Source organism: Bemisia tabaci, chromosome 2, assembly GCF_918797505.1.
Source record: "Bemisia tabaci chromosome 2, PGI_BMITA_v3".
NCBI classification, from domain to species: domain Eukaryota; kingdom Metazoa; phylum Arthropoda; class Insecta; order Hemiptera; family Aleyrodidae; genus Bemisia; species Bemisia tabaci.
The window spans coordinates 53,628,641-53,654,604 of record NC_092794.1 but is presented as its reverse complement, the minus strand read 5'-3'; the positions used below and the strand labels follow the sequence as shown (position 1 = coordinate 53,654,604).

The 25,964-nt window shown below is 37.7% G+C and overlaps 2 protein-coding genes across 6 annotated transcripts in view; one reads left to right on the top strand and one right to left on the bottom strand.

Moving 5' to 3' along the window:
• Positions 1-13,748, top strand: part of stv (BAG domain-containing protein starvin) — a 47,328-nt gene extending 33,580 nt beyond the window's left edge. For 2 of the 3 annotated variants that reach the window (XM_019049521.2, XM_019049604.2), the window contains exon 2: positions 10,705-13,748. In XM_019049521.2, the coding sequence (XP_018905066.2) occupies positions 10,705-11,967 (1,263 nt within the window). In that variant the 3' untranslated portion in view covers positions 11,968-13,748. The remainder of the gene's footprint in view (positions 1-10,704) is intronic. The other variant, XR_011899098.1, reaches the window with a different exon arrangement.
• A 3,070-nt stretch (positions 13,749-16,818) lies between these two features.
• The window catches only part of dor (vacuolar protein sorting-associated protein 18 dor), a 133,832-nt gene continuing 124,686 nt past the window's right edge, over positions 16,819-25,964 (bottom strand). The window contains exons 2-10 of one of the 3 annotated variants that reach the window (XM_072306618.1): positions 25,676-25,745; positions 25,020-25,132; positions 23,815-23,998; positions 23,100-23,254; positions 22,453-22,650; positions 21,361-21,550; positions 20,392-20,513; positions 19,138-19,406; positions 16,819-18,615 (exon numbers count right to left, since the gene is read on the bottom strand). In XM_072306618.1, the coding sequence (XP_072162719.1) occupies positions 16,869-18,615; positions 19,138-19,406; positions 20,392-20,513; positions 21,361-21,550; positions 22,453-22,650; positions 23,100-23,254; positions 23,815-23,998; positions 25,020-25,109 (2,955 nt within the window). In that variant the 5' untranslated portion in view covers positions 25,110-25,132; positions 25,676-25,745 and the 3' untranslated portion in view covers positions 16,819-16,868. Of the gene's footprint in view, positions 18,616-19,137; positions 19,407-20,391; positions 20,514-21,360; positions 21,551-22,452; positions 22,651-23,099; positions 23,255-23,814; positions 23,999-25,019; positions 25,133-25,390; positions 25,548-25,675; positions 25,820-25,964 lie in introns of those variants that run through there. The other 2 variants (XM_019043587.2, XM_019043504.2) reach the window with 2 other exon arrangements.

Genomic DNA, 25,964 nt, shown 5'->3' with positions numbered 1-25,964 from the left:
ACTATTCGACTAGATTTGATACACATCTGGATGAAAATAACTCGAATTTGCTAAATGTCAGCCGTTGGGCGATGACTGTTGACTTCCACATTCAGCTGCTAAATTCAGCGTGTGATTGCGGCATGTAAGTTTGAAAATTGGAAAATTGCAAGTAAAAATATTCGTAACCTTCTGCAGAATTAAATATTTTCTGAGAGGAAATTTGGCAACATTGAATGCTTGTAGAGCGTTTTTACCTATAGCAGATGGATGGTCAATTGCTATCTGTCGAACACCTCGTTTGGAGGCGCCTCATCGGATTCCCATCCATGCCTCATCAAATGTATGGTACATGCATCGCTGAGAAATGCAATCGTGACGTGCATGAGATCAACGCCCGGTTCAAAGACAACTGCACGTCTTGCGCCAGCTTTTTGTGCTACAAATAAACCGTTTAACGCTGAAGTACCTACCCATCTGTTGGGACTATCGATCGATGCATGACTTAGATCGGGAGCGATTCTGGCCTCCATCGGAAAATTTGACCGGACAACATGGTGTCTAAGCCGGAAAAACGGGAAAACTCTCAAGGAACCTTTTCCAGAACCCTGGAATTTATTCTTCTAGGTACCGTTTTGAGACTAATCTCTCCCTTTAACTTCTTTTGAATTTCCTGTAGGTTATCTTTTTATCAGTCATTTGCCGAACATCTATGAAAGTATAATACTGAGTTTGTTGGTGTATATTTTTTTATGAAAGTAAATTGCGTTACGGATATTTGGACCGCGTTAAGTAGAAAGAAATCAAGTCACATCACAGCTAATGTCAAATTTGATTCAGCAATTTGATTTTTGGTATGAAAACGATCGTGCGGATTTTTGTGCAAAATTCAGTGAATCATCTGCGTAGTACGAAGTAGATCACTTAAAGTTTTTCAAAGGAAACCGCACAAACGTTCTCTTGTAAAAAATTAATATGCCCGGTTAAATTTGACGATGCTGATGTGACTTGGTTCCTTTCTGCTTAAGGCGGTCCATTTCAAGTACGTATTGTTACTTAGCCTGATATTAGAGCCGCAAACATTGACCTCTTGAATGACATATTTGTCTCTTCAAATTATCAGAATAATAGAGAATCTTTAATTGACCAGATAATATCGTCGTTTGGCTGGCACAAGGGCGTAACTACACTTCACGATGAGGCCTATCGTCCATACGGTTCAATGATTTTCACGGCTCATCTCTTTGTGCAGTTACGCCCTTTTGTCAGCCGGGCGAGGATATAAACAGTGTAAGGCTTTTCTAATGAAAAAATTGAATGCACGCTGGAGAAGAAGACGAAAAAACTTCGACTTCGGTACTCAAAGCTGCACTTCGGAGAGTTATATCGTTTTTCCACTAAGAAAATCCCGGTCAAAAGGGAGAAAACTTTGATTCCTCATCAAGGAACGATCTCCTCAAAATCAGGGAATGAGCGTGACTGTTCAAGAGTAAATTTTTAAGATAAAAAGAAGAGTAGAAAGTAAAAAGAAACTTGGTACGACGTCCCAACACGAGAGACTTTTCTTCGGGTCAAGGCTGCAAGAGCGCCCATCTTTCGTAGCGGGTGGGTACTTTCACTAGCGTTCTTTTTATAGATGAAAGGGCAAGATATACATGCGACGAATCGCCAGTAGCTTTTATAGGCTTGTTAGTAACAACCGGTGAGCAGTGGCAATCCCTATCAATTTATTGAACTCGATCTTTCAAAAGCAATGACGTGGAATAATGTCCAAAGTTTAGCAAACGCCAGCGTAAATAAATACAGGGTTGCCACAGTCAAGAAATACAGGAAAATATCAGAGAATTTTAAAAAGTCAGGGAAAACCGGGAAATGTCAGGGGAAATGACGAAAACTAAGGGAAAATTTGTTAAATATTTGCTTTCTAGAATAGATTTTCAAACTTTTTTCAATTTTGTCTTAACCATCTGTCATGCATACCTTCAATTGTCAGGGAAATGTCAGAGAATTTCATTTTCCAAATTCTGTGGCAACCCTAGCTGAAAAAGGGAAAAAATTGGCCTCCGGCCAATTTATGCGCGGCGCTTCGCGCCGCGTACCGGCGCTACGCGCCGGCATTTGGGGGGCTTCGCCCCCCCCATCCGCTTAGCGGATTGGTGCGGGGACCGCACGGGACTTTCTCGCTCGAGCCGGCGCTTCGCGCCGGCATAGACACTTTTACTGGAGTATTTAGAAAAATACTGCCAATTTTACAAAATCATAAAGTTTGATTGGAATTTTGATCACAGGATAATAGTTATGAAATTTTTATTCAAACCACTGAACTTTATTGTAAATGTCTTCGCGATATGTGATGAATTCATATATTCGGCCTCGACTTGTTGATTTTATGAGGCATCTTCAATTAAATATGTAATTGATTAACAAAGTCTCCTGTCAAAGATGGCGATCCGTAAAAATCTTAGCTTTTCTACGATTCATTAGGATCCATTAGATTCATTGACATCATACTTCAGATACGATTTTATATTATAATCTCTCCTTAAGCACGGTCAAAAGCCATCAAATATCTACTTGAATGGGTAGAATGACTATTCGATGTTCAAATAGTCTTAAATCTAAACGGTTTTCGCTTAGCATCTCCCAAATTTTAAATTTGGCGGGCGAATCTACCTGCTGGAAGGTTCACCACACGCCCGCCAGGAGCGCCATCTCCTTACCGCGTATCCCTGTAATTCAAAGCGAAAACAATAGAGAGCGCTGAGAGCGCCATCTCCTTCAACCAAACCTCGGGTTCTAACAATTTATAACCTCCTTTATTAAGTAACAAGCATTAAATCAGTCATATTTGTGCCGTATTATTATATTATATTTGTGCTTAGTAAGTACCTCGTGAAAAGGAACCGCGAAAGATGGAATCTGCCGGGATTCTAAATTCATTAACAACAAACATATTAGTATTTAATAAAGATGTAAGTGTCAGTTCTTGCGTCAGCTTGATGACTAATAGTAACTATATATTGTAAGTACTTACCTACCTAATTAGTTGTCTAATTTTGCTTGGTGTATACCTACGGAGTAATTTTGGAAATAGTATATGATGCATTATATAATGCATTTGAATTCCTAGGTTTCACCTGACTCAAAGCGTTTGCTGCTATTATCTAGAAGCGTTCCGACTCATTTATCAGAGAATTGAGCGTTTCCTATCGGCCCCTCTGCAATTATGAGATTAGTCCAAGAATCCTTTAGGAACTTAAATTAATGACTCAGATGGTGCTTTTGAGCCAACTTTCAAAGAATTAAAGGCATTTTTTCAAAATCTACAGTCCATGAGCTCTCCGTGTGACCGAAGTGCTCTCCTCGCTATATGACGCGTAACCCTTCAATTTTTAGTTTAGTCCAAAGACCTCATAGGAACTTACATTATTGAACCAGGTGGTGCTCTTATGCCAACTTTCGAAGAAATGAAAGGCATTTTTTTTCAAATTTACAGTCTTTGAAAATGAGTTGTTTGTGTGATGTCGCGGAGCAAAGTGCCCTACTTTTGGGCCTCGTAATCCCTTGAATTTTGAGATTAGTCCAAAGATCTTTTAGGAACTTAAATTAATGACCCAGGTGATGTGCTTGATGCCCACTTTTAAAGAATTAAAGGCATTTTTCAAAATTTACGGTCCCTCAAAATGAGCTTTCCGTGTGATTTTGCTGAAAATGGACCTTTAACCCAATTTGACCCTAGCCCCCCCAAATTTTAGCGTACCCCAAAATCGTTGGACGTGCATAAGGAGACCATAAATATGGTGTTCTGTGAGAATTTTGAATGAAATCGAACAGATAGATTCTGAGATATCGCTGTAGACAGATTTGGGGGACGCCGGACGGACGGACACACATTTTTTCAAGTATGGTTATTTTGACTCCTGGGACCTTAAAACGTCTAGAAATGATGAAATTTCAACTTTTTTTTTTTTTTTTTCTTGGAGGATGACAATACTTCCTCTCTACCCTAGGGGAGCGAGAAAGTAAAAATTAAGTGGAAGTTCAGAGAGAGTTTTAAGAACGCCGAAGGAAGTCAGGGAATCTGAAAATTTAGGAGTCAGGGAATCCTTGTTTTTCATGCGTGTGTGCAGTAAACTCCAATGGTTGTTCGTTTGTTCCAGCAGGAACCAAAATTTTTCAAAGAAGAATTTGACATCATTTTGCATTTAGGAACTACAATTTCTGACTCATTTTAGAAACAACATATGTGCTAATATTTTCCCTGTGCAGATTGGTGTTTTTACACATGACCAAGAAATAATAGTTTCTTTATGCAAAATGCAGTCAAATTGATCAGACGTTAGATCATACCGCATAAGTTTCAAAGTAGGCTGTTCGGATTTGGCACAAAAGTCTTCTGAAATAAGTCAAGAAAGTTCCAGGAATAGTGGAAAACATTTCAGGAGACGTAGCAAAACCCAATCTGCTTAAATATATGTGGTTTAATGGAAAGTAATGCAAAATAATATCTTTATACATAAGCATGTAAAGATGCGATTTGCCTGCTTTTAGAGTTCTCAATGTTGGAAGAAAGATCTATCCTATGGATCCAGCCAATAATGAATGAAGTAATTCCTCTCATGCAAATACCCATTCACTTTGTTCTGAGGAGGAGTTTTAACGGTGATCAAATGTTTCTTTAAACTTGAGACCGTGTAATAAAAATCGGTCAACGCACATGTGGATTAAAGGGTTCAAGATACGAAAAGTGAGTGTGCGGAAATTTATTATCCGCTACACTTCGTTGGAATTGCGTTATAAAAGGTGAGGGATTAACTAAAAATAGAGCTAAGAAGTGAGCTAAGGAAAATTATTCCAAACTGGGCAAGGATTATAAGCACGGCTGCTAAATATGCGATCAATACCGCAAGAGAGTGAAATGTTCCGACCTTCTCCTCCTTGCATAACAAGATAAAAACTGCTTTCCTTCGCTGAAGTCCTATTTAAAGAAAGGAGTTCTGTCCGATGACTGGTGATACCATCGCGATTCTATACTGATGAAGATCCTCGTTATTTAGTTTAGTTTTATTGATAGTATGAAATAATTTTGAGATGTAATTATTATCTACTGTCTACTGTTTGGACTACATTCTTACCGTTGATTAATCCAGTTTTTCATTTAAAGGGTGCCATTTTAACCGAACCTTTGAGGGGCATGTGTTGCAAGAAGGTCGACATTTACGGAAGGGCGAACTTCAGGAATTATGATAAATGCCCTCAAAATAAAGCAAAATTACTCCTTTGAGTTTCTACGTCAGTTAAAACGGGAAAATATCGGAAAATTCGACGTCACCAGAAAAAATCGGGATAATCAATCCTGGCTCAGGGAATCCTGAACGCTTCCCTCATTTTTCCAACATGTGATTCCATTCTTTAAAAGGGTTGTTTCGTAAAATCAAACCAATGTCAATTTATTCGCACGAAAAATCAGGCAATTCGATTTAAAAATAAGGAAAAATCAGGAATATCCAAAATAAAATTTCAGTAGGCGAAAGGTCGAATTTCTTTGCGGGGGTTGCTAAAATCTACCCTTTCCCTGTGATGGGCGCCCCTTGTTCAACAGTGACACCTATCATCTAAAAACTTCGAAGAACTAGTTTATCATAAAATGTGTCACTGTGGGGTCTTTTTTGGTAAAACTCAAAGAGTAAAATAAAAAATGAACGCTCTGTTCCGACCTGTCCATCCTTGGTTATCTGGCATAGTCTTTTTTTTTTGATGGCGGCAGACGGCATTTATTCTTATAATACCATATTTTCGCGGTTCCTGTTTCACGGTTTTCCGAGAACCGGATTACGAAACGTTCATCTGTACGTTTCAAATTAAATTTAAAGCGATTTTAAGCATTCCCCTGCCCTTCTCTCTCTCTTTTCCGTAGCTTTTATTCGCGGAATTTCTCCATCCAAGGCCCACCTCCTCAGATCTTCCTATAAACAGGTGCCGCGTCATCCCACTGTCGCTATGTCAGGCTCTCCGTGCATGGTGACACAAAATAAGTTAAATTCAACGCACCGGAATATGACACATACTGTCTGGCGCGAGGGAGTGTTGCCAAATATGATACAATATCAGTTTATAACACTTGGTGTTCAACGGAAGAAAAAAAAAGACACGAACCCAGCACGCGTGCTTCGGCCACCGGCGCGGAATACCATTATTTCAACACGTGGGTGCGCGTGTTGCATGCTTCCAGAAATGAAGGCGCATCGGAGGTGTCAATCAAAACTCGGAACTGTACTTCGCATTTAGTGTTGAAAAATTTGTTGAAAAAAAAAACAGAATCGATTCGATTTTTTCGAGAATCTGATTTCATCGATCAAAATTGAGACCAAAAAATCGGAAATTATGAACGGAACGCTCAAATTCGCACTCGGTAAAAAAAATTGAATGAAAATCCAGGAAGTTTGCTCAAACTTGAGTCCAAAAATCGATTCACGTGCCAATTTACTACATTCGGATGGCAAAAATCGGATTTTTCGATTTGAGGGAAAACTCGGTTTACGCGGTTAATTGAACTCAATCAAATCGAATCAATTAAATCGATTTTTTCGGTCGAAAATCGACCCATCATACTATTCTGCATTAAAATTAGTTATTTCAAGTGGGGTGCCGTCCATTTTGATGGGAAAAGCCACCTACAAGTAAAATGTCTGTTCCGAGCACTATTCGACAACCTTGACTTGGTCCCTGTGACGGGGCCCCCGCCGAAGGCCGTACACAACACCCACGGATCATTGATGCCTCGATGCAGCATATATTGCACACACTGTGTCACTTTGTGTAATAGTCCCCCCCCCTCCCCCGCCCATTGACAAAATCAGTGTTAAGTGTAGCATTGTGCGACGGAGCTGTCGTACTATGGAATGACGCAGTATGGACTTGTACTTACAGACGTCGTCGATTTTTTCTTACAATTTTTTATTTTTTGAGGGGGGGCATGCTTTGTGGATCAGCTTAACTGTGCAATTCACGTCGGCAAATTTTTTTATTGTATTTCATATTTTTTAAAACAGAAAACTCAACTCTTCAAAACCTTTGAGTTTTTCGTATACTTTTCCAACATTTCCAAACGGCCCTAGATTGCAGCGATCTGAGGATCACGTGATAGGACATTGCGACGGTGAAACCCCCGAACTACACATCTCGGTTTACGACGTTGCAGCTGTCATACTTCACTTCTTGATGGAAGGCTACTCTACGTCAATCCTTCAAAACGTCCGCAATTTTTAATCTGTGCGAAGAAAAGTCTGTAAAAACTTCAAGGAAATGAAAACTTCTTCTTTGAAGTGATCTTTTTCAAAAAAAAAAAATAAATAAATAAAATGAGAGTGGAGATTTAAACGCAAACGAAATACATTGCTTTTGATTTTAACCGTCGATTTTCTGCATCTTCAGGGGTGTTATGAAATTTTCCGAAGTTTAGATAAAAAAAATTCCGGGGGAGGGGGGAGGGGCGTTAATGTTCCTGAAATAGCCGGAAATATTATTTTGGATACCGTGGTTGGTAGTTCATCGACTCGAGGCCGTCGATAAAAGCGAATTCAACGCCGAGATAATCATAAAACGGCATTCTCGGTCTACAGGTCTCGCGGTGGCTGTGACGAGGGTTCTCACGAGTTGCACTTGGAATGGTCTTGTCGCGTGCAAAAAGCAACGACACACAGTAGACCGAGACAATCTTAGAGGTCGGACATGAAATTTTTGACGAAAACTGCAAATTTTCATGTTCATTCCGTCACATGATAAACTTCAAGGGGTGCTTCTGTAAGAAAATTTCTCGAGGAAATCAGTGGAACCACTTTTAGAACCTCAAAGTTTTGTTAAAACCGAGTTGTAAGGGTTTAAAGTTTCCAAATTTTGTCCAGCCTCTCCCATTGACTCGATCCACTGTGCGGCACGACGTGTGATGTCATACTTAAAGAGTGGTGTCACGCGCTTTTGAAAAATAAATTCCCCGTTATCATAAAGCTCCTCTCGTAATTGGTGAAGTTCTCGCATCGCAATGGCACTACCCAGGGAAAACCTAGAATTTTGTAAGAAAATTTTGCCCAACTCTTGAGAGTCAGGAACTTTTGCTGCGGAACTTCAATGTTTTTGCCTTCTTTTATTTTTTAAGAGAACTATCCGGTCAATGAAAAGCTCGAGTTTCGTCGCGTGACCCTAATCGCTGTTCCTCGCGGTTGTTGAACGTATTTTTTTATTCCTCCTTTTTCCCCTCTCCATTTTTCCTCTTTCTTTGCCCTCCTTCTCTCGTTTTCATCATTTCAACAGAACTTAAAAAAATCTTAATCGAGGTATTTGACCAATTCCATCATCAATCCAGGCATAGTTCGTTGTCTCAATTTGTTTTCTCTACCCCTATCCAATGATCCGAAAACCTAATATTCTGCGCATCACCCTTGCAGCCTCAAGATTGAGGGCAACCCTTCAGCGCTCACCTTCGTCGCCGTAACCTCTGAAAACGTATTTTCAGTCCAATGGCGAAGCATGAATAGTCGATTATCGATATTTCCATATTTGCGGTAAATAATCGATTATTTAGGTGTTCGTTGCGAACACCCTGTTCATCGATCCTTTTCCAAAGGTTTAAATGGCAGCTCAATCGATATATCGCAAAGCACACAGTGCGCCACTGTTTCAGTCCAACGGAAATGAAGCGGAACGGCAGCTGAAGGTCGTGAAGTAAGGGTGTCGAGTTTACTCTCATTGTCGGATCACTCGATCTCAAGAAGGTGAAGGTGGATACACTGTTGCCCAACTTTTATCTTTTGATTTATTTTTTAATCTTTATTTTCTAAAAAAGAAAGATTTCTGGGCACAGCCTCCGGAGTTCTAGCGGGATGTTGCCCCTAAACTTCCATTCATTTTTACTATTTCCATCACTAACATCGTAGTCTTGAGAAAATAGAGTCAGCAACCCTATTTTCTCTTCTTGTGCTTATCTTGCATTCGCAACTCTTTGACTGGAGGGATGGTTGAAGAAAATTATTACCAAAGAACCGAAATAAACCCTTCTCAGAATATCGCGGATAACCTGATCGGCATCTACATTTTGCAATCGGGAACTAAAACTGGCTCACCCGTAAAAACACTCATGTGCTTAGGGAAACCAATGGTACATACGTTCTTGTTCTCAAACTGAGCCAGAAATTGTAGTTACTAATTGCAAAATGTAGTCTAATCGATGCACCATGTTCCATTTTATAGGTGCACGTAGCCTTGTCTGTAAATTCTGTGAACTTCACAGGATTCATAGACCAATGTGAAGCGTGTTCCTCACAGTGTGAAGAAAAACCATTCTTTGTTATCGATGACTTAGTCTTAAGACATTATCGAAAAATGTTTGAAGTAGAGAACCGTCTCTTATTCTAACCAGTATGTCGCAAATATTCTGAGCGCGCATAATCGAAAGTCTGCTGCATTTCAGTGTAATGTCGTATTCTTGCCACTGGGCAACGCTTCAGCGGAGAAGACACCGGCGAAAAATAAAACCTCCTATGTTATCTCCTCAAGGAATTATTCCTGACCCGCCGTCGTCCGCTCTCTCACCCGCCACCTAATTGCTCTCCTTAAATGGGTCATGGGTTAACACTATCATGCATGAGTGGCTCCTGTCCCGTTCCGTTTTATCGATCGATTCTGTCATTTTGCGCAATCATCATAAATCAGATCCCGGCGACCGGCAAAGTTGCCGCTGATTGGTCGAAAATCATGACACATTTTCTCGAGGATCTCTAAGAATTTTGCTAAGTTCGTTCGATATCTCGGTGTTTGTTTACTTCCGGTGACCCTAAGCGGTGAAATTTGATTTTACTTCAAGCGCCTTCACCCTAAGCAAGCCCATTTCTCTATACCGCTCAGTAAAAAATCCCTGTCAAGTATGCCGTGACAAGAATTCTCGAAAATCTCGCTGAAACGACTGGCCGTGAGCGAGAAACGCGGAAATTGCCTGTTGTTTCAACGAGGGATTCCTATCGCACCATATTCAAAAGGAATTTATGTTCTCCCAACAAGAAATGTTCCTTTTGAAAATGCCGCGTCAGGAATTCTCAAAAATCTCTATATAGCGACTTAACTTCTGTCCAAAGTAAAGGGAATACTGTTTGGAACACAGAATTTTTCTGTTCTTTCAGCGAAAAATTCCTGTCGCAGCATTTGTAAGAATTGTTAGAGGCATTCCTGTTGATTCAGCAGAAAATGTTTCTCGGTGCAAAACGTAGTAAACACGCACCTCCTGCGTCCGCCGGTGGACATTTTGCGTCAATTCATCGCTGCTTGGCGTCTTCAGTACGCTCACATGTTCGCCTTCACTGCGCATAGGTAGGCAATTTCTCGACTTAGGAGCACTTTGATTTGTATCTTGTCAAATCGCCGTTCTATATGCACACTGGAAAAAAACACATTGGATCTAGAGTCGGGACTCTTGAAAACATTAACAAGAAAAAATAATCTTGATTCAATCAGATTTTTGCTTAAATCAAAAGGAAACCCGCTCAAATTAAGAGGCTTGGTTCTTGATTCAAGCGAAAATCCGATTGAATCAAGAGTATTTTTTCTTGTCGATCTTTTTAAAAGTCTGGACTCTAGATCCAATGTGTTTTTTTCCAATGTATGAGTTTTTCCGTTGTGTCTTTCCGATCTCCAATACACGAAATCTAACCTCGGATTTCCTTTTGTTTGTTGCAGGCCGGTCATCCGTTCGACGATGACTTCAAGTCTCGCATCGACAACCTCGCCCAAAGACACCCGGAATCGGCGGATCTCCTGCGCAACATCATCGGCAACTCCTGGTCCAAAGCGGGCAGTCCCTCCAACTCGCAGAGCGACGTGAAGAAGGACGACGTCGACGGCAGCGCCAACGGTGCCAGCAACTACCAAGCGGAGCCGCAGAACTCTCGACCGGACCCGAGCAACAAGGAGAACATCCATGAGATCAAACCGAACCTGTCGGAAGACAGCATGAGAGATACTGTCCTCCGGCCGAGCCAAGAAGAAGACGACTCCGCGAGAAACCAACGCTCCTGGTCAGCCCCGCCCGAAGGCAAGAGCGCCGAGCCCCAACGCTTCGTCTCCAAGATCGAGATCAACCCCGTGAACCCGGACGAATCGAACATGAACAGCAATACGACAGAGCAGCAGCAGGCGGCGCCGCCCCCGCCCCCTCCGCAACCCCAACCCGGGAAGCAACCCAACGTCCGGCACATCCCCATCTTCGTTGAGGGCCGCTCCGAGCCGGTCGTCTCCAAGGAACTCCCGACCGAAGAGGTCTTCACCCAGACGCGCGGCCCCACCCCGACGTTCAACGCCAGGCCCAACTACCAACAGTTCCCCTCACCAAAGAAGAAGAGCGAGAAGCAACACTTCGTCCACCAGGAACCGCCCGTGCAGTCCCTGCACAAACCCCAACCCCAGCAGCCGAACCACCACCACCAGAACCATCAGCAACCTCAACAGAATAGCGAGCACCATAAAGCGGAACAGGCCCCGCCGCCTCCACCGCCCCCCGCGGCGCCGCCCAAGCCGAAGACGGCCATGGAGAAGGTGGAGGAGGTCCAGAAGGAGGTGGACGATCTGAGGAAGCAGGTGGACGAGTTCCAGGGGAAGTCGCGGCAGGAGAAGGCGTACCTCTACCTCGACGAGATGCTAACTAGGGAACTTATCAAATTAGACAATATCGAAACGGAAGGCAAGGAGGATGTCCGGATGGCGAGGAAGAACGCCATCAAGAGCATCCAGAACGCCATCAGCGTGCTAGAATCCAAAGTACCTTTACCTCCAACGAGTCCTGTAGTAGATAATAGCGAAACGTCCGTCGTGCTGTACGGCCAGGATGCCAGCAGCGAGACGGCGTCGAACGCCGAGAAGATGGAGGTGGAATCCACCAACAACTCGCCTCACGAGATTAGCGCAGACGAATCGACCGAGGTCAAAAAGAAAAAGAACACCTAAGCGGTCGTCCAGGCTGTGCTGTGTTTCTCTGCTGTGCTTTTTCTTTTCACTTCGATTTTGTGTACTTCGTAATGGATCTCCCGAAACCTAGGATGAACGTGCTGTTCAATCCAGTTTACATTTCGTTAGATTATTGGTTTTTTTTTTTATATATAAGTATATACTTCACTGTTAGAAGTTGTTTTGATGCGTTAATCTTTTTTTGCTTTGCACAAGACTTTTAGTCTAAAATTAGAATTTATCCTTCTCGCAGGATCGGATGTAAGATAGTTTTTCAATTAATTAATCGTAGGAAGGAAGCAAATGTTTTTGATCAATCTTCTTTCTCTTCCTTCCTATTTAAAGCGTCCAAAATTTAAGAGTTCAGTAGGTACAACCATCCAAAATAGGTATCTCCTCTGTTGGATCATTATTTTTTAACAAAAGCTGTGAATCAGCTGCTGCAATACTAGGCAGGGAGGGAGGGAGGGAGGCACATGAACGTAAATTGCGACAATAATAGTCGATGATCATAAAACTCATTCAGTCTGTTCGCTATTATATCAGAAAAGAATTGTCTATATTGAAGCTGCATTATAATAATTTACTTCATCACAGACTTTTAACGTACCTACTGTAACATTTTACAGTCTGCCTTTGAAATTATTTAACATTTTTGGGCAAGATAGTAAGTATTTGATCCCAAAAAAAATGGGAAAGTTTTCTACTCTTTTGAAAGTATTTTTCAATTTTTAAAATTTCTATCGAATACGTTTTTTAACTAATAGATAGGTAGCCTCTTCATGTTTGTCTGCTCTGTCTCAAATTTTGATAGGATTCCAAAGTTTCCTAACTTGGAAAGTAGAAAGACCTCGTAACATGTTTTGAGGCAAGATATATCCTCTTGAATTTATTCCTTTTATTGTATGAGCATATTAATCACTGATTATGCCTAATCCCTCTCCAGCCTAAATTTAGTATATATCTATAAATTATGTCTCCAACATTTTAATTGCACTAAATGTGTGCTACATCAGTGATGAAATTTAAAGATAGAAATCTCCATTTGCAGGGTTGCAAACCTCCTTTCGCTTTTAATTTATCTATTTATTTATTTTTATTTTTTACTTTTATTGTAAGGAAAACTTTCCATTTTAATCACAGAAAAGTATGGATTCTGTTTTGAATTTAATATTGGAGGCTCTGCAGCACTGCAGTCAATTAATTTCTGATCAACCCGAAGTTGCAGGGTAAAACTATTTTCCTTTTTTAAGTTATGCATTTTTAGATCTATGGATCCATCATCAAATACAACCCCCATCAACTGTTAGCTAAAATTGAATCTCTTAAGAATTAAAAAAAGAAGAAAAAAAAATTAGTTTCTGTGGTTTGATAAAAAAATTCTCTTTCTTTGATCTAAAAATACAATTTCTGGAAATATTCATGGAAAAGTAAGGATCGATTCTCTTCTGAAAGGAGGAAGGAAGAATGGAAATGTGTGTGTTAACTTCAAATTTTTTTCATTCTTGAGTTACTTAGTGATACTGTATCAGACACAGCAATAATTGATCTTGTGAACATCAATTTTAACCATTAGTTTTTCCCTTTCTCTTCCTCATAATGATTCTCTACAGCCGTTCTATTTCCTCTAGGATTCTAGGAGATCCTGAGACTTTCAGCGTGTATTTTAATTTAATTGTAAATATATTTATATAATGACTATTTTGTTTATTACCTATGATTGTTTACTATTTCAATTCTTAAGTTTTATTCTAGTAAGATTAAATTGGTCCAAAATAAGATTTATGGTTTTCTCTCTTGATTTCTCCTATTTCAATCCTCTAATTCTGCTAGTTCAAAAAGTTAGGGAAACTGAAGAATGAAGTGAGGGTTTTTTTTTTTTTTTTTTTTTTTTTTTTTTTTTGTGCTGTTATTGATAGTCCCACTTTGGAAACACGTACCTCAACTGCAACATTTGATAATGTAGTTATTTATCTCCATGAGTGCCTCTGTAACCGTCAGAAAGGATCTCAAGGAAGTTTAATAGAAATATAATAGTGATCCGTTTATAAATTAACATGCCAAGTACGACTGGAAATTTTCTAAACGTCAATCGAAAAGCAATGGCACCTGGACATAATGGAATCTCACAGGGGCTGAAAAATGTTTCATCTGTTTGCTGCCTTTACAGGCAGGTCCTTTTATTTGCGTTTGCGCTAATCCTTAGAAAATGTGTAAAAAATTTCTATTGAGAGCTGTTTAATGACCATTATCAGGTTGGGTTAAGTCCCGAGAACGGTGGGTCGAGGTTGGGAGTTTTCGAAGTTGAACTATCAATACATTTGTGATTGCAAGCTGAAGTGTCGTTTTCAATTGTCATCTAGGAAGAAATTTTTTTTATTTATCGGTGTTTCTAATTATATTTGCAAGTTAAAGATTACAAAAGTACCTCTTCATCGACATTGGCCATAATCAAAAACTTTTTTGTAAGAGCTTAAGGAGAATTTCTTTCTTTCCAGTTGCGTAGGTGCAATTTATGACCATTTAGCTTGCAGTTGCAAATTCCTCTGCTGCCACTTTCATGCAATTTGACAAAGAAAAAAAAACTTTACAATTTACATATCTAAAATATTTAATAATCTCTTTGGAAGATTAAAACTTTCAATGTGACATCATGTCCAATCTTATATAAGTAGTTAAGGACACTAGAGGCCTTTACATGAGAAAATTAGCCTTTTTCATACATTGTCGTGTAATGTAATGTGTATGGTTATCAGTAAAAAAGAAGTCAGTTGAATTTAAGCTAGAAATTATTTTAAATAACAAGTATACACTAGAAAAAAAAATCAATTTCTCTTTGGTATAAGTGAACATATCACATTCACTGAAATCTTTACATCAATTGAATCAGTCAGTGCGAAAATGTCCAAGGTCAATTTCAGTTTTTCAGAATTGTAGCTGTTTGCCCAACAATACTGATAAGGAAGTCTACGCCCTCGACAAACTTTTCACTATTTTGGTGAGACTCAATGGTAAAGCCCCAAAGAGGTAAAGCAAATAGACTTCGGTAAAATTAAGTTACCACAAAGAGAGAGAGACACTGAGGAATTGGGAGCAACTTCTTCAAGGTTGAATTTTGCGGCAAGGTTCAAGGGACTTAAAAATTGATTGAAGCATTTAGATTGACACATTTGCTCTTTTTATTGCACATTACAACTCTGGCTGCTGTCATTTTGAACTAAGACAATAGGTATGATAAAGTTTCTCAAGGAAAAAACTAAAGAATAGGTGTTAAGCGTAAGAGGTCTTTCACATTATCTCGGTTGCACCTCAACTATTTTCTGACATGAAAATTAGAGATCATGTTCAGACTCTTAAATTCAAATGGAGTAAATACTTTTTGGGATTAAATAAATACATACTTAATTGTTTAGTAAATGCTGACAAAAAGTTAATACCATCTAAAATTGAAAATGTTAGCAATGAGATCACTGTGATTTAACAAAACTAAAATCTACGATGTTATATCGAATAGATCAGGTGAAGGCTCTTCACCGTTTGAATTTATTCATTGGTTAATTAGTTCCAACAGAGTGTTGGTGATTTTGCCTTAAATTATTGTATATGTTAAACTGATATTCTCATTGCACTCTCTTTACATTCTGTATAAACAACGTATCTACGGTAGAACTTTCAAACATTATATTTTGTTTGCGGTGTTTTAAAATTTCTGCTCTTATTTTATTATTTTAAAGGAAAACAAATCAACATTATTCCTTGAAATTTTCACAGAGTTTCTTTCTGCAGAGAAGAAAAATTGAAACGAGAGTTTTGAAAAATTGTCGTCAGTAGTTTTCTATTTAAAAAATAAAGATTGTTAACAAGTTGGCAACGTCGCATAGCGAGACACATCGTTTGAGGCTCTGCAGGGAGAGAGCCAAAGCAATTGAGGCATTTTTTTCAAATTCCAATATTTTTAGGGAATGAAAGACCAGTTGAGTACTGCATTGTGGATTTAGTGCTCTCTTTATTTTTCTCGGACAACAAAAGCACCATTTTTTTTATCAAAGGGCGAAAGGAGGGACTGTTGCGCATTATTTACCATGCTAACATTTCCTAACTGACCAACTTCTGATCTTCAGTGTAGTAAGATGTCAAGCAACAACTATCACATTTCCATCTATTTCAAAAAAACTTAGACTGCAATGAATTGATTTTTTTTCTCTCAATTTTTTTTGCACAAGCCTACGTTCAACAGACCTCCTCCGTCCACTAAAATAGATAGAATTTTTCACATAAACAAAATTCAAATAAATGCATGGCATTAAAAAATGTTAAACGATCAATAATATTCTCCAGCAATATAAACGGAACAAATCCATACGGATCTCTTATTTGATAATTACAAGTTTAATACAAACTGACGAATTTTAAGTAAAGCTATGACAAGCTCTTATGACAAAGAAATTCAACAATCAAAACCACAGCCGTGATGAGAAAAACAGATCGAGGGAGGGAAGAGATTTGGAGAAAAAGAACATGGGAGAATCTCAGTTACAAATCCGCCAAGATTTTGCATCTTTCCCTCTATGTTAAAGTAAAAAATACAATTGATTTCCCAAAACGGAATCGTATAAAAGATACTGCACAAAAAAATTGTAAAAAAAGACTTTGGAATTGAATTACATAGAAGCAAATTCTGATTTCTCAGTTTTGCAGAAAATTCGATTCCTGCTCCCATGCGCATCAGATATTCCCAAGCAAAAACGGATTTTACTTCATCATTACTCACCGAAAAATGTTTGATAATATCATAATACACAGATCCGAAGTAACACTATCCTCATGGACTTTTTTACGCGTGTTAGTGCATGTTTCTTGAGAGATTTCATCGAATTGATGGTCAATTTCGGTCCAAGAATTCAAGCCCATTCTTTCATAACCCTTTCAAAGTCGTCATCTTCAATGAAAGGTTTATCGATTAAATTAATAAAAAGATCACCGCAGAAGAAGCACTCATACGCTAAAATGGAATCTATTTCAGACTTAACTTTATCTATAGGTGATAACGTTGTGGAATTCACTGAAATGCTATCGTCTCGATTACTTGATGTTAAAACTGCAAACTGCTTTTGTTTTTCCTGGAGCTCGAAACGTTTTTGAGGCTCTAGTAGTGGGAGTAATTCTTTGGTTAAACATGCTGAATGAAACCGGTGCCCACATGGGAATGTATAAAATGACCTAAGCATTAATTGTATATTACATAAATCACAAACGTCCGAGACTTTGATGATTGTATACCTGTTACGAAAAGAGGCAATTTCACCACGTATAATGTTGGCAGATTTTGTAGCGCTCTCGATATCCTCTTTGATGTCCTTTATGTGCTCGTTATACTTTTGTAATGAGTCACAAATTGCATCTCTAAAATGATCTATGGTATCAAAATCAGAGAAGAAAGGCAGAATATCTTCAATTTTTATCAGATCACATTCTTTTAGAAATTCCATTGCTTCTTTGATATCATTGTTTTTGCTAATGATATGTTCCGCTATTTTCAACCATAATTTCTTTCTAAGTTCCAAGCTACTGTGAGGTGGAAGAGCCGCAGTTTCTTTGGCTAAGTCGATGCTGACAGTTAAAGCTAAATCAACTGCTGATTCCCATAAACCTAGCAAAGCTGACAGTTTAACACAAGCTTTGGTAAGCTTGTGTTGCTGACATAGAGTTAAAGCATACCTGACGTCATAATTTACCATGCTTATTTCTTGACCTTGAATATCAATATATTTCATTAACTTAGTTTCATTGTACCTAGCATAAAGTGACAACAGATAATTATGTAAGGACTGATTTTGATTGAATGGACAACACGTCTCTAGATACCGCATTATTTCCACAGCGTGGTTTTCATCAATGTTACTTGCAACGAATGCAGGCAAGAGTTTTACAGGATCTAAGTTTTTACTTTCCCTAATGAGTATTTGAATGGCTTGTCGAGGAATAGCCTCTAAGATCACTGGCATGAACGGATAAAATAAGTCTCTATTACTTTGATTCATTAAAGTTGTTAAGGCATCTTCGTAGTTTCCTTTCATTATTTGCTGTCGAATTACCTTCTCAAAATTTTTGTTTTCTATAGTTAATCTAATTAAATTCTCCTTGTCACCATGGCTCGCAATTAATTCTTCTATTGTGCTAAAATTTGCCCGAATACATTCAACAACTTGCGGTATTCTTTTAAAATTTTCAAATTCTTCCTGTAATTCTCGGTACTCAACAGTGTTGTCCTTCCCATCGAGTCGTAAATTTCCTGACTGATTTAAAAATAGTTCAAACATCCAAATTGATATCATCGTAATTTGAGTTTTGTCTTGGGGTTGTTTTGGGTTTAATTTTTCCAATTTTTTCCTCAAGAATAATTTCAAGCCATTCAACTCCCAGATCTGTAAAAATTTCAATGCTATTTCTTCAAATGAACTTTGAGTGTCTGCGTACAGTAGAGCGCTATTTACGTAATCCTCTGTTTCGAAGTATTTTTCTGCCTGCTTGACCAGAACTTGATCCAAATAGATTGGGTTATCTTTGCAGTATTGTTTCGCTAATTCGTATTGTCCCTTTTCCAGATAGATTTCCCAGACATTGCGATCTTCTTTTACAATTTTGTACCTGTTTGAAATAAGAATAGAAAAATTATTGTGCTGCAATTACAGAATACATAAAAACAGGAACACAAAGGGTACAAGGTTAGCTTGTAACCACTGTTACCTAAAAATATGAAACCTCTAAAAAACCTGTAATTACAAATTTTTACAGCCAAGAGCAAATCCTGTCTAAACAAGTGAAAACATTCAATTCGCTTAAAAAGATATCTAAAATTGCTTGTGCTAAGCAACTTCGTGTTTTTTATTGGAGCCATTGCCCTGTATTGACTTTCTTCTTCTTCCTTTTGTTTCATTTTTGATGTAATGACTTCGAGCAAAACCGTATCATTCCACACTTGTTCCAAAGTTGCTGCAAGAATTTTTTTAAGAATCGTAAATTAGAATTAAGCTACAGGAAATTTGATTTAATTCGGCAAAGGATCAAAACTATAAGCCATCCCAGGTCACTGAAGCTACCAGAAAATGAAACTGGTTCTCCTACTTGACACTTTACAAAATTGAAAAAGGGTTCCTCTATGAAGCATACCTGAAAACAGCTTTTGCAGCTACCACCCAGACAGTCCCTGTGACAGGATCCTTGTTAATTGAAACCAACTTCCCATGTGCTTCATTGTAATAATTCTCAAAAACCAACTTTCCATTAAGTAAAGAGATGCCTGTTACGTGATCAGAGTACAGTAACAGAGCATGAAACTGGGTGATAGCAAATGATATCGGCTGTGAATTCGGGTCAGGCAGTTCTAAAAGCTGCGCAGATTCAATTACGCAGGCATCATCGCTGATCGTGGAGTCCAGCTGATGAAAACAAAAAAAAAATGGATTACAGTTAAAAGTTAGTAACTTAAAAATTTACTTACAGTATGAATAGAGTACCTTAATAGGGAGAGTATGCACAACTAGAAAATTTGGAGGTTCCGTTTGATTAAGTCATGTAGCTCTTGGGGCCCAAATGGGCAGCCAACCTATGAACTCGAATCATCCAGTGGTACTTATTTTCACAACTCTTGATACTCGTCGTTTCATAAACTATAAAAGCATGTATAAAACTTTGATTTCGGCTCGATTTTCTCAGTTTCAAAGTCTTAATCCTTAAAGACGCTTGTTTACAATGCGCTGTCGGCCATATTGATTAATCTTTCAAATGCGGTTAAATGGTTGACAGCGGCACTTTTCTAGTGATTTTCGTTTCACAAGTTGTCGCCCTTTCGGGTCCTGAAAGCTACATAAATCGAGCTGTCTATACTCTCCCTACAAAGGTACTCTACTTATGACTGTCTACGAAGACTTCCTGATTGACCGCAATACAATGGGCACTAATCTCCTAACTTACAAAAACTGGACTTACAAGGGCTTACTCATCGCAAGTGGATGACCAAAAACGGATCTCCATTGCGATGTTTCCAAATTTTCGGCTCCTATCTTATTGTTTCAAAGAGAAACAAGCCAACTTTAAAGCTTGAAATTCATACAGAATATTCTGCTAAAAGAGAAGAAAAATCATGGAAGTTTTCAAGAAATTACTTTAACAGGTTTCTAGAAGAAAAAATAAAATATAACAAGAAGTCAGGAATGTTGAAAACGGAGATATGTGGTTTCTCACATGGGCTTTTGATATTTCTTACACCCTTTTCTCATCAACGGCTCCATCTGATTATATGTATTAACCACTTGAATTGGATCATTTCAAAATTACTAATAGCCATGAACAAAGTGCAGAAACATTCAAAATACAAAAATTGATAAAAAAAAATATGAAAAACAGGGATAAAAAACAAACTACCTGTCCATAATATATACCAGCACTGGTCAGCCATGCAAAAGATTTTGGAGCCAGTCCAGGAGCAGGATAATAGAACTGAAGTTGAGAATAAACTGCAGGTTCCGAGACAGGATAACAGATTTCTGCACACAGTAATACATACATTAAGACAAATCAAATTAGAAATTGTATCCGAAAAATTTTGATTAGGCAGTAAAATGTTGCATTATCTACTCTGAAATGAATTCAGTGGGTAATGATTTTGACTGATAATATTTAAAATAGTGGGTCTGTGGCAAGGAATGTTTGGGGTGTTTTATTTGTAAATCAGTTTTTCTGGTGTAAAATCTTGTGAAAAAGCCAAGAAGTTCGAGAAATCATTTCTAGCGGAGGGACAGCTGAGTAAAAGCCGATAGTCAAGTTGACGTAGCAAGGCAAAGTTCAAGGTTTAGCCAATCAGCAAACACCATTTCTCCCGCCTGGCTATGTCATTAGCGCCCGCCAAAAACACCTTTTCAAACGGGACCCATTCTTGAAATTTTCAAAACGGAATTCCTTTCCCAATTAATTAGGGTATACAAAAATCTGATAAATTCCTGGGAGCTTAGTTCACTGAGTACTTTTAGAAAAAGAACAAAACAAAAGGTGGTTGCCACTAACTCATTGAGTGTATGAACTGTTGAGGGGAATAATTTTAGAACATGTAACAGGCCTTATTAGATTTACTCGTGCTTTGTAACCTTAATACTCCTAAATTGATTAAATAATTTGGAATTTTTTAGGTTGTATGTTTTCCTGTTGAAGTGAGACAAAGCCACAAAATGTACTTTAGCAGAGTTGCTAAAATAATTTTAGTGTTCAACATAAGAGATTAAAATCGAAAGAAGGCAAGCAACGAAAATGGCCATTGATGAGAAGAAAAATTAAAGGATGAGTGCGTAAAAGACTTGCCTTTTGGGCAGCTTCTAGAGATTGATGACAAAATCTTACCTGGTTTAGTTAAATAATTATTGAAAACATTTTTAAGGAATGGTTTTTTATCTTGACTGCTTACGGAACCAACAAATTGGTAGAATTTACTATAAGTAGATACAAATACGAAGTATGTATCGGAGGACGGAAGCTGATGATACTCTATACTAGTGATAACAGTGGTGGTTCCTTTCCCTATATCAAACAACTGTAAAACAAAAGCACAGTTACACAAATAGAATTAATTAGGCTTTCATACTTTTTGAGCAACTAATTCCTTTTACTTTTGAACAGAACCCTCTTTAAAGAGAGCATATTAATGGCCAGAGTGCAAAACCACATACCTCCATTGCAATTTTTCATTGCCTATTTTCCAAGAGAAACAATCTAATTTTAAGCTTGAAATTCATATGTAATATTCTGCTAAGAGGAAAAAAATCAAGGAAGTTCACAAGAAAATGCACTGACAGGTTCTTTAAAGATGAATTAAAGTATGACAGGAAAACTGCAACATCGCAAACAGAAATACGTGATTTCTCGCTTTGGCCATTCATATTTGAATTAGATTTTGCTTTTCTGTGCTTCATCAGTGTGACAAAAAAAAAAAAAAAAAAAAAAAAAAAAGAGAAAAAATGCTGGATTTTCATGACAACTTCCCAGGAAGTTTTTTCAGATCGCACATTAGAAAACTTTACAACCAAAGAAATAAAATAAAAAATAATTTCGGCTGAGACTGATTTATTCTCAAATTCATCTATAATTGTATTGTATTTTTACAAACAAGAAACTCATTTGACCGACAGATTGGTGGTCTGATAGATAGGTAATTTCTGTTTAGATGGAAGTATGCCAAACAAGCAGATGCATAAGGTGGAGGAAAACGTCAATTCTTTCAAGCTATGGAATATGTACTTGGATTATTTCCTCTTTTGAGGAGGCAGGATCCACTTTTGTCCAACAAAAATACTGAATATAACAAAAAAAATCAGGCTAAAAATGACAAAATAAAAAAGAGAGCAAAGTGCTCTTAATTTCACATTTCTCTGTCTACCCCTTCATTGAAAAACTAAACATGACAATAAGAGAGAGATAAAATCTAGACATACTTACTTCTTTCCTGTCGAAGTTTGATTGAGCTAAGTAAGCATTGCGGAAAGTATCACTACTGGCGTTCAAATCTGCTTCATAAATTACACCTAAAGATGATCCCAATAAAATTGGACCACTGTTTACCAACTGGTTAGGCCGAGATTTGTGACACCAAGCAATAGCCGTTACTTCTGTATTCTTAAGCTGCAGTCTTGAGGGCTAAACATTTATTTAAAAAAAAACCCATCAATCAATAACAAAGAGGGATACATTTTTAACTTGAAGAATTATTTAGGTTTCTAATAAGTCAATATTTTGCTAGCATTTTATTTAAGTTAGTGTTTGTATGACACATTACTGCCAAATAGAGCTGAAAAATAGCTCTTTCCTCCAATTATATCAATGTAAAATATCCATATTTTATCTTAAAACCTAGCAAGCCAAAGTAAACTTTTTTTTTTGCCCCTGGTTTTAGAATTTGATTTAATTTTACACTAAAGGTTTCGTTTTCCCATGGGTTTTCTGGCCTCACAGGTAAATATACATTAAATCTGATCAGCATAGAACAGGTTAAACGTAATGATAGTTGTTAAATGGTTAGGATGCATTCGGAGTCAAATCAAAGGATTCACTTGATTACCTGCTAAAATATTAGAACAATGACTTACGCTCTTATTTTCTGACGAAATAAGGTTGAAGTACAATAATTCATGTTCTCCATTGGGTAACCTTGGCAACAAGCTAAGGAGAAGATGATTTCCAGAAACATCTAAAAAGATTCTACCCAATCGAGCTTGCATTATGTCTTTGGTCAGATCTTTTTCTGGAAAAATAAAACTTCAGTTTATAATTGATGTAGGATTTAAAATAGATAAATAAATAAATAAATAAATAAACTAGAGTTAACTGAGCAAAAAAAAAAAAATTTCAAAGTGAGAAATTTGTCCAGAAAATTTGGAAATAGTTAGTATTCACTGCAAAAGAGAGGAACAAAAGCTTTTTTCCATACATGACCTACAGCTATATTCTTCGGCAACTAATTAATCCGCAGAATTCAAGATGCAACCCTGCAAATGACAACTCTACTGTCCCAACCTGAGGTCTGCTTTTGACTAAAACCGATGGGAGTCACCGAGCTTTTTAGACAAAAATGTTGTCTATGCTCTTTAAAATAAAATAACTCATTGGGAAAGTTCTTTGATTTCTTTCATTTTGCAGTAAAATGCAAAATCATTTTTGCAATGATACATGACTCACCATTTTGTCTTCTCTCTTGGCTTAGCATTTAGTGAAATTCTAGCAGTTTATTAAATTTAACAGAATCTATTCTCAAGAACGATAGAAAAAATGTAGGTTCGAATAAATTAAAAATTCATGACAAACCTTTAGGATTATCAGGATCTTTCAAACTTTTATACAGAAGGGTAGTATTTGCCATCACAATGACTACCAATTCATTACAAACAGCCATATGAGTGATACGCTTTGTGGGTAGGAAATTCACCTTCTGCTTTGTAAACATGGGTTTCTCCTCCTGGAGCGCTATGTTAACATAGTCAGAGGCACTCTGAAAATAAAAATAAATTCACGATGAGTACTTAACATTCATTTTTTTCCTTGCTTTCATTCACCAGCTTCGTAAGCGTTTACTCATTCGGTAATCAATCACTGAGACTTCCGACATACCTCTGATATCATTCATCTATCATTAGGTTGGCAATTCCAGTCTCACATTTGATTTTGAAAAGTAAAAACGTTTATATGCAAGTCAAATTCCGGAGGAGCTTGGAAGAAATCATCATCTTTGAATTCTCTTAGTTGCTCTTAATTCCAGGGAACTAAGAATCATCATGCTCCTTATGAGTTTATTTTTTGCAAAAGTCAATTGGACTTCATTTTGCAATTGAGAACTACAATTTCTGTTTCAGTTCGGAAAGAACATATGTACTTACCATTAGTTTTCCCATACACACAAGTTTTTATACACATCAGCCAGAAGTGGTGGCTCCTAATTCCAAAATGTGGTCAAATTAAAAAAGCCTGCAGCTCAAAAGTAGGTTAGTTGCTTTTGATACATTTTGTGGAAACTTTGATAAGTCAACATCAAGTTCATTTTAGTTCCAAAACCAAAAAATTAAGCTTATCGAATGTAAATGTGGAGAGATTCTTGCGTTTGAACGAGCACATTTTTCATTTTTGATAATGCACAGCAGAGGAATAAAAAGCCTCCTTCTCAACCAAGTATTTGACACTTTCTCGTGGTTTTATCGGGTGCTTGAGAGCCAATATGATAAACTTGCAGTTTCCTTCCCTCCCTGCATAGGTCAATTCTGAATCGACAACTTCAGGCAATTCAGATTTAACCAATCAGAATGGTCCAGCCTAGTAGCATTGTTCCTCAACAAATAAATACTGCCAACTGCCAGTCTAAAAAGACATTTCCTGTGAAGGCTTCTCCGAATTCAGACATTATAATTTTTCAATTATCCATGTAAATTTCACATCAAAACATAATGCTGAGGGACGTACGCCAGCATATTCTCATGATTTGGAAGCAGATCAAGCTTCCTCAATCTAACAAAACTTACCAATTCTGGTAAAATCGGAGCTCTCGTCATCACGGAGGGAGAAGGATTCCTCTGCGATGTTTGCTCGAACTGATCAAAGATGGACGTCATCTTTGCCACTTTGATTGAATGATCTATGAGAGAAGAAAAAAAAATTATCAATGAAATCCTATCAAAGAAGCTTTTACAATACTATCTTATAAATAATTAAGTGGGTAAGAAAATGATGATCAGCAGGGCAGACGTTCCTACAGAAAAACAATGCGTGATTTTCCAGCCCTTCGTTGGCGAAACTCTTCAGTATTGCTCCAATGTTGTGAGAGTTTAGAAAAGAACTTCAAACAATTTAATCATAATGATGTTTCTTTGAGAAGCGTACTTCTGTTGTATACCTGTAAGACGGCACGTCAGAGATACAAGAACCGAAGCGTCTAAATCCAAATGATAATTGCAGATTAGGGCCGTCTTTGTGATGAACATTACCCATTTGAAGACAGGAGAAAAACTCAGCCAAAAAAAATTACTTTAAAACGACGAGCAATTCACGGAAATTATTAATAGCTATAGATAGTAAACATAACCTCCAATCTGGTTGATAACAGAGGAAAGAGTTTAGAACGGTTTCAAATGCTGACAAAATATTGCAAAATATTAGAGGCATGATATGAAATTGATACCTGTTTCAAACTTGAATTTTTTAAGTCATCGCAGGGGATTCAATGAAAAATTGCACAGACAACCGTATCTTCTGCCGTTTCCGCCTCTCCAGCCAGCCAGCCTTATCAATGAATTTCAATTGATGTTGATGATAAAACAAGTTCATCATGTGCAACAACCTTTGAAATTAGAATGCTCTTCCATGAAGAGTTCTTTGATAAACCTTACGGCGAAGTCAATACAATTATCTATAATTATGGACAAAAATTGATTGACCTTCTCAAAAATAAGTGTCAAATAATTCTTTTC